The sequence below is a fragment of the Littorina saxatilis genome, linkage group LG3, assembly GCF_037325665.1.
Source record: "Littorina saxatilis isolate snail1 linkage group LG3, US_GU_Lsax_2.0, whole genome shotgun sequence".
In the NCBI taxonomy this organism is placed as follows: Eukaryota; Metazoa; Mollusca; class Gastropoda; order Littorinimorpha; family Littorinidae; genus Littorina; species Littorina saxatilis.
In genome coordinates this window covers 69,113,901-69,126,400 of record NC_090247.1, presented here as the reverse complement: position 1 = coordinate 69,126,400, position 12,500 = coordinate 69,113,901, and the positions used below count along the sequence as shown (strand labels likewise).

At 42.6% G+C, this 12,500-nt stretch overlaps 1 protein-coding gene across 1 annotated transcript in view; it reads left to right on the top strand.

Moving 5' to 3' along the window:
- The window catches only part of LOC138963101 (uncharacterized), a gene marked incomplete in the record, with an annotated part of 64,889 nt that overhangs the window by 34,114 nt on the left and 18,275 nt on the right, over positions 1 to 12,500 (top strand). The window contains 1 exon segment of the mRNA XM_070335131.1: positions 12,376 to 12,500. This exon segment is cut by the window's right edge and continues 19 nt beyond it. Within this exon segment, the coding sequence (XP_070191232.1) occupies positions 12,376 to 12,500 (125 nt within the window).

Sequence of the window (12,500 nt, the reverse complement as noted above, 5' to 3'; positions counted from 1 at the left end):
TCGTCGAAGATTGCTTGGCCAAAATTTCAATCAATTTGATTGAAAAATGAAGGTATGACAGTGCCGCCTCAACTTTTACAAAAAGCCGGATATGACGTCATAAAAGACATTTATCGAAAAAAAGAAAACAACGTCTGGGAATATCATACCCAGGAACTCTCATGAAAAATGTCATAAAGATCGTCCAGTAGTTTACTCTGAATCGTTCTACACACACACACGCACAGACACACAGACACACACACACACACACAGACACACACACACACACACACACACACACATACACCGCGACCCTCGTCTCGATTCCCTCCTCTATGTTAAAACATTTAGTCAAGTTAGTCATAACTTGACTAAATGTAAAAGTCTGAGACAAGATAACAAGCTTACAGCATTTAACTCTAGAAATTGCACTCTATGTAATGCGCTGACCAGGAAAAAGGGAAATCAATGTGACCCCGAAACAGCAAAACGCGCACGCACTCACACACGCACGCACACAGAATGACGCGCACACATGCACGGACGCACGCACCCCAACACACACATACTCTCTCTGTCTCTCTCTGTGTGTCTCTCTGTGTCTCTGTCTGTCTCTGTCTCTGTCTCTGTCTCTCTCTGTCTCTCTCTCTCTCTCTCTCTCTCTCTCTCTCTCTCTCTCAGATGGAGGAGGATCAGCAGACGAAAAGAAAACGTCAGCTGTTTTGTATATATATACAGAAGCACTTCTGTTTAGTTGTTTTCTTGGGTCCGGGTTTAAGGTCTACGAGTACAACATATTTAACTTTTTTGGGTAACGAAAAAGAAAAGCGATGCATTTTTTTTCTCAGAGAAATAAAAGGAGACCTAGTCTAAGGTACGCGGAAGCCTCTTAATTTAAAACAATTTTATAAAAAAAAAAGAAGAAGAAAATTAGCGTCAGCACCATTTTAACTCACAGACAGTATAATGAGATTTCAATCGGATTCCCAAAGGGGTGGGGACAATTTGTATCATGTTTACTTCTCTGCTGAGTCAGTTCACCTCCGTGTGCCAAAATAATCCATCTTTCTAGCATCCATTCCACCCCCCACCCCCACCCCCACCCTTACTCGCGCATCTTCCGTCTCTACTATTTGTGTGCAATGTTTTTCCCTGGGCAAGGTCAAGAGAGAGGGAGACAAAATACACCGAAGAAGCTACCTGACAGCAGTGACGAAGAAGGAAAAGAAACCGAATTAAGAAGAAACTTGGTCGAAAATTGCACATTTGTGGGAAAATCGATTTCGGAACAGATGTAGTCGTGTTGTTGTTTTGTTGTGTGTGTTTTTTTCTCCTGTCGAGGTTGTCCCTCTCTCCGCTATTTCTCTCTTCGACTTTATGTCAGCCTGTGGCATTTCCTCCATGGTTTGTTCTAGCTTAGGCAAAACAAAACAAAAATAGTCTGTTTACGGTATCCCGACCGACCCTATTAATTTTTTTCGCGCGACCCTGGACTTTGTTTTGGCATTTGGGAAAAAAAATATTAAAAAAATAAGAAATAAAAATAGAATAAAAAGTCTTTGTTTTTAGGCAAAATAACTTAAAAATATGTTTTTTTGGAGAATAATCCCGACCTACCGACCCTATTTTTTTGGCCTATGTTACCGTAAACAGACTTTTTTGTGTGTGCCTTACCTCTGACCCCAGTCTCGCTCCAACCCCCTTCGTCACCCCTCTTCTGTCCGTTGCTTTAACCTGATTCCATCCCCACCTGCCCCCCTCTGTCTCGTAGTTTTGGTCATTTCCTGTGTGTGTCTGGAGCTCCCTGCTGCTGGAGCTTCGCCAGAGCCCCTCTCTTGACGCGTTCAAGAGTAGGTTGAAGACTCAGTTCTTCCCGTAGCATGGCTGTGACTTTCATGTTCGACGCGATGTGTTGCGCCCCAAATGACATCCTCGTGTTGTGCTCTGTGAGAGGTGTTTTGTGTGTGCTTAATATTATTTTGTTTGGACCTAGCTATTGATGTGTACATTGTTGTTAAACAGTTGTTTGTTGTATGTTTGTTAGGGTCTGCTAGTGTGTGATAGTGTTTATGTTCGTCTGTAGATGTTCTTTTTTACATTTTGTCAAGTTTTGACTAAATGTTTTAACATATAGGGGGAATCGAGACGAGGGTCGTGGTGTATGTGTGTGTGTCTGTCTGTCTGTCTGTCTGTGCGTGTGTGTGTGTAGAGCGATTCAGACTAAACTACTTGACCGATCTTTATGAAATTTGACATGAGAGTTCCTGGGTATGAAATCCCCGAACGTTTTTTTCATTTTTTTGATAAATGTCTTTGATGACGTCATATCCGGCTTTTCGTGAAAGTTGAGGCGGCACTGTCACGCTCTCATTTTTCAACCAAATTGGTTGAAATTTTGGTCAAGTAATCTTCGACGAAGCCCGGACTTCGGTATTGCATTTCAGCTTGGTGGCTTAAAAACTAATTAATGACTTTGGTCATTAAAAATCTGAAAATAGTAAAAAAAAATAAAAATTTATAAAACGATCCAAATTTACGTTTATCTTATTCTCCATCATTTGCTGATTCCAAAAACATATAAATATGTTATATTCGGATTAAAAACAAGCTCTGAAAATTAAATATATAAAAATTATTATCAAAAATTTTTTTTCGAAATCAATTTAAAAACACTCTCATCTTATTCCTTGTCGGTTCCTGATTCCAAAAATATATAGATATGATATGTTTGGATTAAAAACACGCTCAGAAAGTTAAAACGAAGAGAGGTACAGAAAAGCGTGCTATGCAGCATAGCGTAACCACTACCCCGCTCGCGCGCTCTTCTTGTCAATTTCACTGCCTATGCCGTGAGCGGTGGACCACGAGTATACGGTCTTGCTGCGTTGCATTGCGTTCAGTTTCATTCTGTGAGTTCGACAGCTACTTGACTAAATGTTGTATTTTCGCCTTACGCGACTTGTTTTCTGTTAGTCCTGTGTTGACAGCTCTTCGACAAGCGCTTAGAACTGTACCCACGGGATACGCGCGATATTACCCAATATTGACGGACTGTGTGATGATATCTTCTGCTATGGTCTGTTGAGACAGTGGAAGCTCCGGTCGAGATTTTGATATCACTGTCGAAACAGACCAATAGCAGAAGATATCATCACACAGTCAGTCAATGTTAGATATATTGCTAATTCTCTGGACATTTTGTATTTACTGTAAAGAAATTACAAAAGTATTTGTCTCAATTTTGGCTGTTCCATATCCCTCCCTCTGATTATTATTTCTTTTTGTTCACTCTTTTCTTGTACTTTTCAGTATTTCAAAATGTCTTTTCTTTCAAAAAGTCTTTATTCACTTGCTCAACTAAATTCTGGGATTATTAAATTTTCATATATATTTGTTTGTTTTTAAATGTTGGGTTTTTTTTTGGAAGTGGGGAAGCAATAAAGAGGTCGTCGATATCAAAACTGATATCGACGGAAATGTCGTCGATATCACTTTTGCACTGAGCTCAGTTTTGCCCAATGGAAATCCACGTAACATATGAAATAGCAATATAAGCTTCGTATTGATTGATTGAGTGTGTGTGTGCGTGTGTGTGTGTGTGTGTGTGTGTGTGTGTGTGTGTGTGTGTGTGTGTGTGTGTGTGTGTGTGCGAGCGTGTGTATGCATGTGTGCCTCTCTCTCTCTCTCTCTCTCTCTCTCTCTCTCTCTCTCTCTCTCTCTCTCTCTCTCTCTCTCTCTCTCTCTCTCTCTCTCTCTCTCTCTGCATTATGTGAAGCAACGGAGCAGCGATTTGTTGTAAAGTGGTTGGAAAGATTGCATGGAACTATACCCCCTCTCTCTTTCTCTCTCTTTCTCTCTCTCTTTCTCTCTCTCTGTCTCTCTCTCTTTCTCTTTCTCTCTCTCTTTCTCTCTCTATCTATCTATCTCTCTCCCCCCCCCCTCCCGCTCTCCAGCATGACATTCTTTCACCCACCCATCATCCCCTTAACCTCCTCCCCTACTCCCCCCCCCCCCTCCCTACCCCTACTGTTTTTACCGTTTGCCGTCTTTTGCAGGGTCGAATTGCGTTGTGTTGTAATGAGATTGGGAGATCAAGGGTCTTAGCTTCATCACGCAGCGGTCGATGTTGTCAAGTTGGCACAAGTGTCGATGCGCTGACGAGAGGAATAACAGCTCAGGGATGAAAATAGCAGCTGCTGGGAAAGATCAAGGTTATAACCTGTAGCCATGAAGTAGGGGGAGAAATGACAGAGAGGTAGAGAGAGAGAGAGAGAGAGGGGGGGATGAGAGAGAGAGAGAGACACACACACACACACACATGCTCTCTCTCCCTCCTCTAACTCTCAACCTCCTTTTCTCACCCCTCCTCGTCTCTCTCTCACTGTGTGTGTGTGTGTGTGTGTGTGTGTGTGTGTGTGTGTGAGTGTGTGTGTGTCCGTGTCTGTCTATCTTTCTCTCTGTGTGTGTGTGTGTGTGTGTGTGTGTGTGTGTGTGTGTGTGTGTGTGTGTGTGTGTGTGTGTGTGTGTGTGTGTGTGTGTTTGTTTGTTTGGAAATCAAGGCCAGTTCTGCGTCATCAAACACTATGACTTTATTGTTTTTCGTTTTTGTTTGGATGTGTTTAGCAATAATCACAACAGACACCAGATCAGTGTTTGCAGATTTGTTTTTTAAAAAGCAGAGAAAAGAGAACGAGTCCACAGAAAGGTAGCAAAACATTGTCGCAAATCTGAATGAAAAGAACTGTTCGAGGGACCACAGTAAATTAATAAACCTCGGACTGTCGCCAAGAACATACCTTAAGCGCAACCTTCACTTGATCATTTTGTCAAAGTAACCTCCCAGCCCAACCAGAAAGGATATAGACCTGACTAAATATAGCCGTATACAGTAATAGCGCAGACTATGGGCTTTCACTGAACCAGATCAGACGGGGGTCTCCAAATAGACCACTGGTCTAGCTCATCAGATCTTCATTTTACCCCCCCCCCCCCCCCCCCCCCCCCCCCTCCGCGATCTGTTTTCTCATCCTCCTCTCTCTCTTTCTCTCTGTCTCTGTCACTCTCTTTCTCTGTGTCTCTGTCTGACTGCTGTCTGTCTGTCTGTCTGTCTGTCTGTCTGTCTGTCTGTCTCTCTCTCTCTCTCTATGTTTCTCTCTCTCTCTCTCTCTCTCTCTCTCTCTCTATGTTTCTCTCTCTCTCTCTATGTCTCTCTCTCTCTCTATGTTTCTCTCTCTCTCTCTCTCTCTCTCTCTCTCTCTCTCTCTCTCTCTCTCTCTCTCTCTCTCTCTCTCTCTCGAATTTTTTTCTTTGTAGTTTTTGTTGTCGTCGTCGTCATCTGTGTTGACTTCTTTCTCTTAGCATTATTCACTGCTGTAAACGTTGTTTTTACATTTAGTCAAGTTTTGACTAAATGTTTTAACATAGAGGGGGAATCGAGACGAGGGTCATGGTGTATGTGTGTCTGTGTGTGTGTGTGTCTGTGCGTGTGTGTGTGTAGAGCGATTCAGAGTAAACTAGTGGACCGATCTTTATGACATGTTACATGAGAGTTCCTGGGTATGATATCCCCAGACACTTTTTTCATTTTTTCGATAAATGTCTTTTATGACGTCATATCCGGCTTTTTGTAAAAGTTGAGGCGGCACTGTCATACCTTCATTTTTCAATCAAATTGATTGAAATTTTGGCCAAGCAATCTTCGACGAAGGCCGGACTTCGGTATTGCATTTCAGCATAATTGATTAATGACTTTGGTCATTAAAAATCTGAAAATTGTAATTAAAATTATTTTTTTATAAAACGATCCAAAATTACTTTTATTTTATTCTTCATCATGTTCTGATTCCAAAAACATATAAATATGTTATATTTGGATTAAAAACAATCTCTGAAAATTAAAAATATAAAAATTATGATTAAAATTAAATTTCCGAGATCGTTGTAAAAACAATTTCATCTTATTCCGTGTCGGTTCCTGATTCCAAAAACATATAGATATGATATGTTTGGATTAAAAACACGCTCAGAAAGTTCAAACGAAGAGAGGTACAGTTAAGCGCGCTATGCAGCACAGCGAAACCACTACCGCGCTAAACAGGCTTGTCAGTTTCACTCCGTTTTGCACAAGCGGCGGACTACGGTCATTGTGAAAAAATGCAGTGCGTTCAGTTTCATTCTGTGAGTTCCACAGCTTGACTAAATGTAGTAATTTCGCCTTACGCGACTTGTTGTTTGTTTGTTGTTGTTCGTCTTTGTTTGTTGTTGTTCGTCTTGCTTGTTGTTGTTCGTCTTGCTTGTTGTTCGTCTTGCTTGTTGTTGTTCGTCTTGCTTGTTGTTGTTCGTCTTGCTTGTTGTTGTTCGTCTTGCTTGTTGTTGTTCGTCTTGCTTGTTGTTGTTCGTCTTGCTTGTTGTTGTTCGTCTTGCTTGTTGTTGTTCGTCTTTGTTTGTTGTTGTTCGTCTTGCTTGTTGTTGTTCGTCTGCTTCTTCTTTTTGTTTTTCCTCTAACTTGTTTCTCTCTTGCATCCAAACCAGAGACGAAGTTTTTTTAATTTGACCTTTTGAAAGAATGTAAGAAGAGAAATGAATGTGAGATCGGATGTGATTTAAAGGGCCTGAAACGTTGAAGATGCTATCAGTCAGTCTATAATTCAGTCAAGCAATCTTTCTTCTTCTTCTTCTTCTTCTTCTTCTTCTTCTTCTTCTTCTTCTTCTCCTGGAGCTCTCGCCGCTTCATCTCTTTCATCCTTTCCCTTACGAGATTTCACACTCAGACAAAATGCAGGGCTTTCGCATTTGCCGAGGGAGGTTTCTTCTGGACGAACGCTTCTTTTCCGTCACCGTTTTGTTTACTTCACTTTCCTTCGTGTTTTTCCTTTCCTTCTTCGGTGTAAGAAAGTTTTTCAAACACAGGGGTGAAAAAAAACACCTCTCAGGGTTTTTTCCCTGCATTTAGCCAGAGGAGGTTTTCGTCAACCCCCCAAAAAGAGGCAGGCGCGCAAGAATTCATTGGATATCGTCCAAAATAGATCTCAACATTCGCGCTGGTGACGCGGAAAGGCGTGCTTTTAATTTGCTTCCTTCCGATTGATTGGGTCTCTCGCACCTCCACGAGCGCCGCCGTCACCGAGACGAGTGTTCCTTCGCCAAGACCAGTGTTCTCGGCGCGCCTAGATAGACAGTCTTGGCTAGAGAGAGGGGAGAGAAAGGTCGGAAAAGAGGCGTGTGTGTGAGATGCGTGTGATTAGACGAAGCTGAAAACAGTTTCGCTTAATTTGTTCGAAAATGGTTTGGAGTATTTGCAGCACACTTCGATTTGTTCAATTCATCGATTGTGTATGGGGAAAAGTGTGTTACTTCTCGAGAAAGTTCTGCGGTCAGTTAGCTTATGGAAAGCCGTGTAAGAAAACGCAGTGTAATATATCTACTTTGTTGAACATTGCATTACTGTTCGTCTGATTACTAGTCAAGTAAGTAGTACTCACAGGAGAATCATTATGGAGCAGTTTTACGCAAGTTGATGGACAAAGGTTTTTTCACACTGATATGGCAAAGAGTTAGCTGAACAATAAACTGGCAAGGTTCGTCCAAACATAAACAAAAGTGTTGCCTTTCTTTCTGTCTTTCATTTAAAGATTGTCTATCAGGACAAGAAGGAAATTAAGTGAAATCATTCAATTTGGTCATTGTTTCCCTCGGTCAATTATGTCTCTAAAACCAAAATGCCCTTAATTGAGCCCGAAGCTGACTTCGCGAAGTCTTTTTACCTGAACATTCAGTGCACAAGCTTCGTGCAGTGAGCTTAGTGAAGTAGACTTCGCCCAGTGAATAGCTTAAGGGCGGCGGCTTCGTTGGGATCACATCAGCTGCATAAGATATTATCTGTAAACACGTGATTGCTAAAGAAACAAGAAATTCCTCCGAGGTAGGAAAAACACCCCCGTTGGTCAAAGGGAAATAACCATTCTCACTGCCACCAACTGAGAAGGTTATTTCCCTTTGACCATTAATATCTCCCTCTATAAGTCCTTGTAGAATCTTAATCCACCAATAACTCCCTAACCGTGTGTTTGACTGGTCCCAATTTTTGTAAGGACCATCTCAGGAATGTATAGAACCTGTTCACCAAGTTTGGTGACGATCGGCCCGTTCATTCTTGAGATCTATATGCGAACACAAACACACAAACACATCGACCGAAACCGATACACACCCCTATACCGGGGGTGTAAAAAAGAAAAAAACAAAAGCATAGAAACAAAGGGACATAAGCGCTCTAAATATAGACAACAGCAGTAAGGAAGAGTTATGCGGAACCCGTCTCCTGGCATCCAAGAGGAGTTTCCATTGGTGAGCCCCAAAAGGCTTCAGAGGTTACTGTACGCTTACTTCGTTCAATAGATGTATTGTTTCAGAAAACCCTCGGAGGAATTGTGTGAGTAAAAAAGAGAACAAAACAGAAAAATATTAGCAGTTTCCATTTGTGAGCCCCATAAGGCTTCGGAGTTTACTGTGCGCGTACTTCTTTCAATCGATGGATTGTTTCACAGAACCCCGCAGGAATGCTGTGACTGCGATTTACTTGCAAACACGCTGTGTCTTTGCAGGCAGTCTTGACCCAAGGGAGAGCTGATTATGAGTTACTTGCTTCATTCCACTGTGGATTGTTTTGAGAGTGTAGTAAATGCTGTTTTCACTGAGCACGTCCGACGTTTAAAGGAATGCTATTGATCTGACCGTGTGGGGGAAGTTTCTGGCCAATTTGACGAATCTCAACAATTTGCTCGAAAACGTACCGCAAGTATGGCGTTTAATTAAATCAAAGTGAGTAAATACGCTTTAGGGCGCTGGTCCTCTTCGGTGTTGGAAACTAAGAGCAGTCGAGAAGCGCCGCCTGGAGCCAAGACGACTAGCGCCTTCTTTGACGCGGCCGCCTAGTAACAAGTCTCACAAACACGGAAAGTAACCCAACCGAATTATCACAAAGAGTGCTCTTTCTGTCTCTATCCTACGACAAGTAATTCAGCTTTTAAAACAATTCGCAAAGTGAAGGCAGTTCTCCTGCGCAGTAGCACTATTTGTAACGCAGAATCTTATGGTATAACTTTGAAAACGATCTGAGGGCCTTTTTGTTTTAAGGTTTCATTCCTTAGTGGGCGCTTCTGGTGAACTTATGCCCCCTCTTTCTTTTGGCTGGTAACTGGCGCCACCTCGCGGCAAGATCACACGAGAAAGGACAAAACACTTGCATTGGTCCCAAATAGCATATCGGTTTGGTAACAGTTCGTGTGTAAGGCCTAAAACTAAAGGTGTGGTTACGGTAACCCGACCTACCCTATTTTTAGGGGCCGACACTGTAACTTTTTATTACATTTGTCAACAAAAACAAAACAAACAAAAAACAAAAAAATAAAAGCGAAAGCGCTCGAGTCGCACACTTATTTCCCTGTCTAGTAGGTTTAATTTGTACACATTAGAAAAAAAAGTTTAAAAAAAAAAAGTGATTGCCTACCTTCCCACCCTATTTTTTTTGGCTATGTTACCTTAACCACACCTATTTTTTTTTGTGTGTGGCCTAAGTCGTGCATTTTATACGGTAAACAGACAATGGTCGGTTCTGGAGAGATTATGCCCCTTCTTTCTTTCGGTTGGTAAAGGCGCCACCTCGCGGCAAGATCACAGGAGTTGTCTCGCGTTATCACCCCAGAAGCGCTCATTAAAGCAACAGTGAACATCAACTGGGCAGTTCGGTGTAATGGGGGTTTTGCCTCGTGCTTTGTTTGTTTGCTTGAGACTGTCAAAGAAAAGTATTAAAGCCCCGCTTACGTCTTCTTTGTAAAAAAAAAAAAGTGAATTATAAACTCTTCTGAGGGCGTTGACCTGGTAACTGTTTTGTAAGTTTCACAAACAAAATAATAGTTGTGACCTCAAGACCCCACTATTAGAAAGAAACGACAATTTAGTTCCATTAGGCAAAAGTCCACCAAACACCTACTTCTCCAAAATCCTCAAGGGGGACAATTAGTCGTTAATTAAAATTCCGTGTGAGTGACTTGTCGCCTGAGACCTCCGAGACTGTCGCCCTTGACAACTAGAGCATCAGGTGTCTCGGCGAGCCCAGACGTCTCGGGAAGTTAAATGAGAACTGGGCGTAATGTAAGCCAAGACCAACAACTCGAGAGGTTTGGGTTGGTTGGGTGCGACCTACTTGAATGTTTTGCCCCCTGTCTTGTGACAGATACTATCAAATAAGCCATTTTGGACAAGTGTTCAGGCGAATGTCATATTTAGTTCACAGCTGCAAATGAGTTATAATAAAGTCAACTGGCTTGCCAAAAAAATTTAGTAATATTTAAGGTCAAGACGTGAAGGAACCGTTACGAAGAATAACTTTTAAAATTTTAAGATTTAATTTTTTTTTCTATGAGTGATCCTCGCCTGACAATTTGGAGGTCAATGCCCCGGCGCTAACAGAGAATGGCCACAATTTGAAAATAATTGTGAATGTGAATTGCTGACTGAATGGGGTCATTGCTAAGAACTTCTCTCAAAGAAAACATTTCGTGTGTGTGTGTGTACGTGCGTGTGTGTGGGGGGGGGGATGTGCGCGCGCGCTCACGTGCTTGCATGCCTACGTGCTTGAGTGCATAGGCTAACATGCGTGCCAGCGCGTGCGCGCGTGATAAAGTGAGAGCAATAGAGCCAGGAAAGTACTGCGTGTCAACAAAACCATCACGCGTAAAACAACGAACACTTACGTCTGCCAAAAGAATATAACCACGTACGGGTTTCCTGTTTTTCTCTCCACTCCCACATCGTTCTATCAATAACTATATCCACTCATTATGAAATGATTCGTCGTACATGTATCAAAGCACAAAGGAGACGAACGTCCATGAATAACTAGTTAGTGCTTGTACGTGGTGATACGCGCCGTCCTAATAGAGATCATGTTGGACAAAGCATCTCAATGTTGTGGATATTAAAGGAACCGTCTTTCCCGTGTAAACGACTCGGCTAACCGTCTCAGATAATTATGGCCAGGCTTTTGCGTGGCATTATCATAGGCAATCCCTCCACTTGGAAACTTACCAAAACTCAACAGCCAGACAGCTTTCTGTGAGCAGTACTTATTGTTTTCAGTGGAGAGCTTTAAAAACACGGCACACAGCAGAGGACGGGACATAACAGTGTTTGGGAGAACGCTACGTGTTGCGGCTGGTTTGGAACTGATGGTAATTCACGCAAAGGCGTACATTCGTAACACAAAGAGAGGGAAGGGGTGGGCCGATAAGTTTTTGTGTGTTGAGAACGACAGGCTAGACATGCCTCATGAAATACAGCCAGTGTCTGTAGAGAGCGGAGTGGCGCAGTGGTTATAGAGCGCTTGCCTCTCACGCTGGAGGTCGAGGTTCATACAAATACCCGATTTTTTTTCAGAACGCTCTCCAGTCCACCCAGCTGGAAATGGGTACCTGAACCTATTCACGGCTGGGGAAGGAAAAGACAGCGAGGGAGAGGAGATGGGCACCGCCCTCATAAAGCTGGCCCCAGAAAAGTTGACATCTTTTACATCTCTCTCCCCTACGACCAGATGGTTATGGGAATACATTTACCTTTTTTACTGTACGTGATCCTGGAAATGCGCCTTACTCAGACTATCTGGATCCGAATAATGGATTTGTCAGAGGAGATGTCGGTGGTAACCGTGTGTTGGAACCCTGGGGTGGTGTGCATGAAAAAAATGCCCAAAAGGGCGGAACCTAAAAACTGCGTCGGATTACTTGAAATTTTAAACATCTCAATTTCAACCAATCCGACCCAGCGCTTGGTACCCACTCAGTTTGTCAATTCCTCGCAAATACCAACACTGAACTCTTGGAGGCAGGATATGTGGGATCGAGCCTGGAGCCCGACTTGCCTACAAATTAAGTTTTAGTGATGTTCCAATACTTCGGTCTTCGGTCATTGACGCATACGTTTGTAATCTGATCTATTGGTCTGACCCCTGACCGGTCGAACGTCTGTTGATTTGGAATCAATTTTCCTACCAATCAGACAAAGCCAAGACATTTGGACCCATATGTATATGTCGTGCCCAATTCACGGAATTGCCGACTTCGCGAACTTGGCAACATTATTGCCCATTTTGCATAATCGGCAAAACGCTGTCAATTTCGCGAAATCGGTAGTGTTTTCCCGAAAATACGTAAAGGCTTCTAAAACGTATTCATTTTACGAATTCGGCAATTCCGTGAATTGGGCACGACATATAAACATTGTTTTATCCAGTTTCAATTGGCCGTTTTGTCCTCTGAGAAAGAAAACAGCAGTGATATTTATTATATGTGGTATTGTTGTCATAGTAATGAAACCGTCCCTTGTGTGTGTGTGCAGATTGCCAGTCCAAGGACACCGTGTCAGAGGTCAGAACCGCGTGTCAAGGTCGCAAGCGCTGTGACCTTCAAGCCGCGGAGGACGTTTTTGGAAACCCCTGTGCTTCGGGAATCAACAAGTACCTC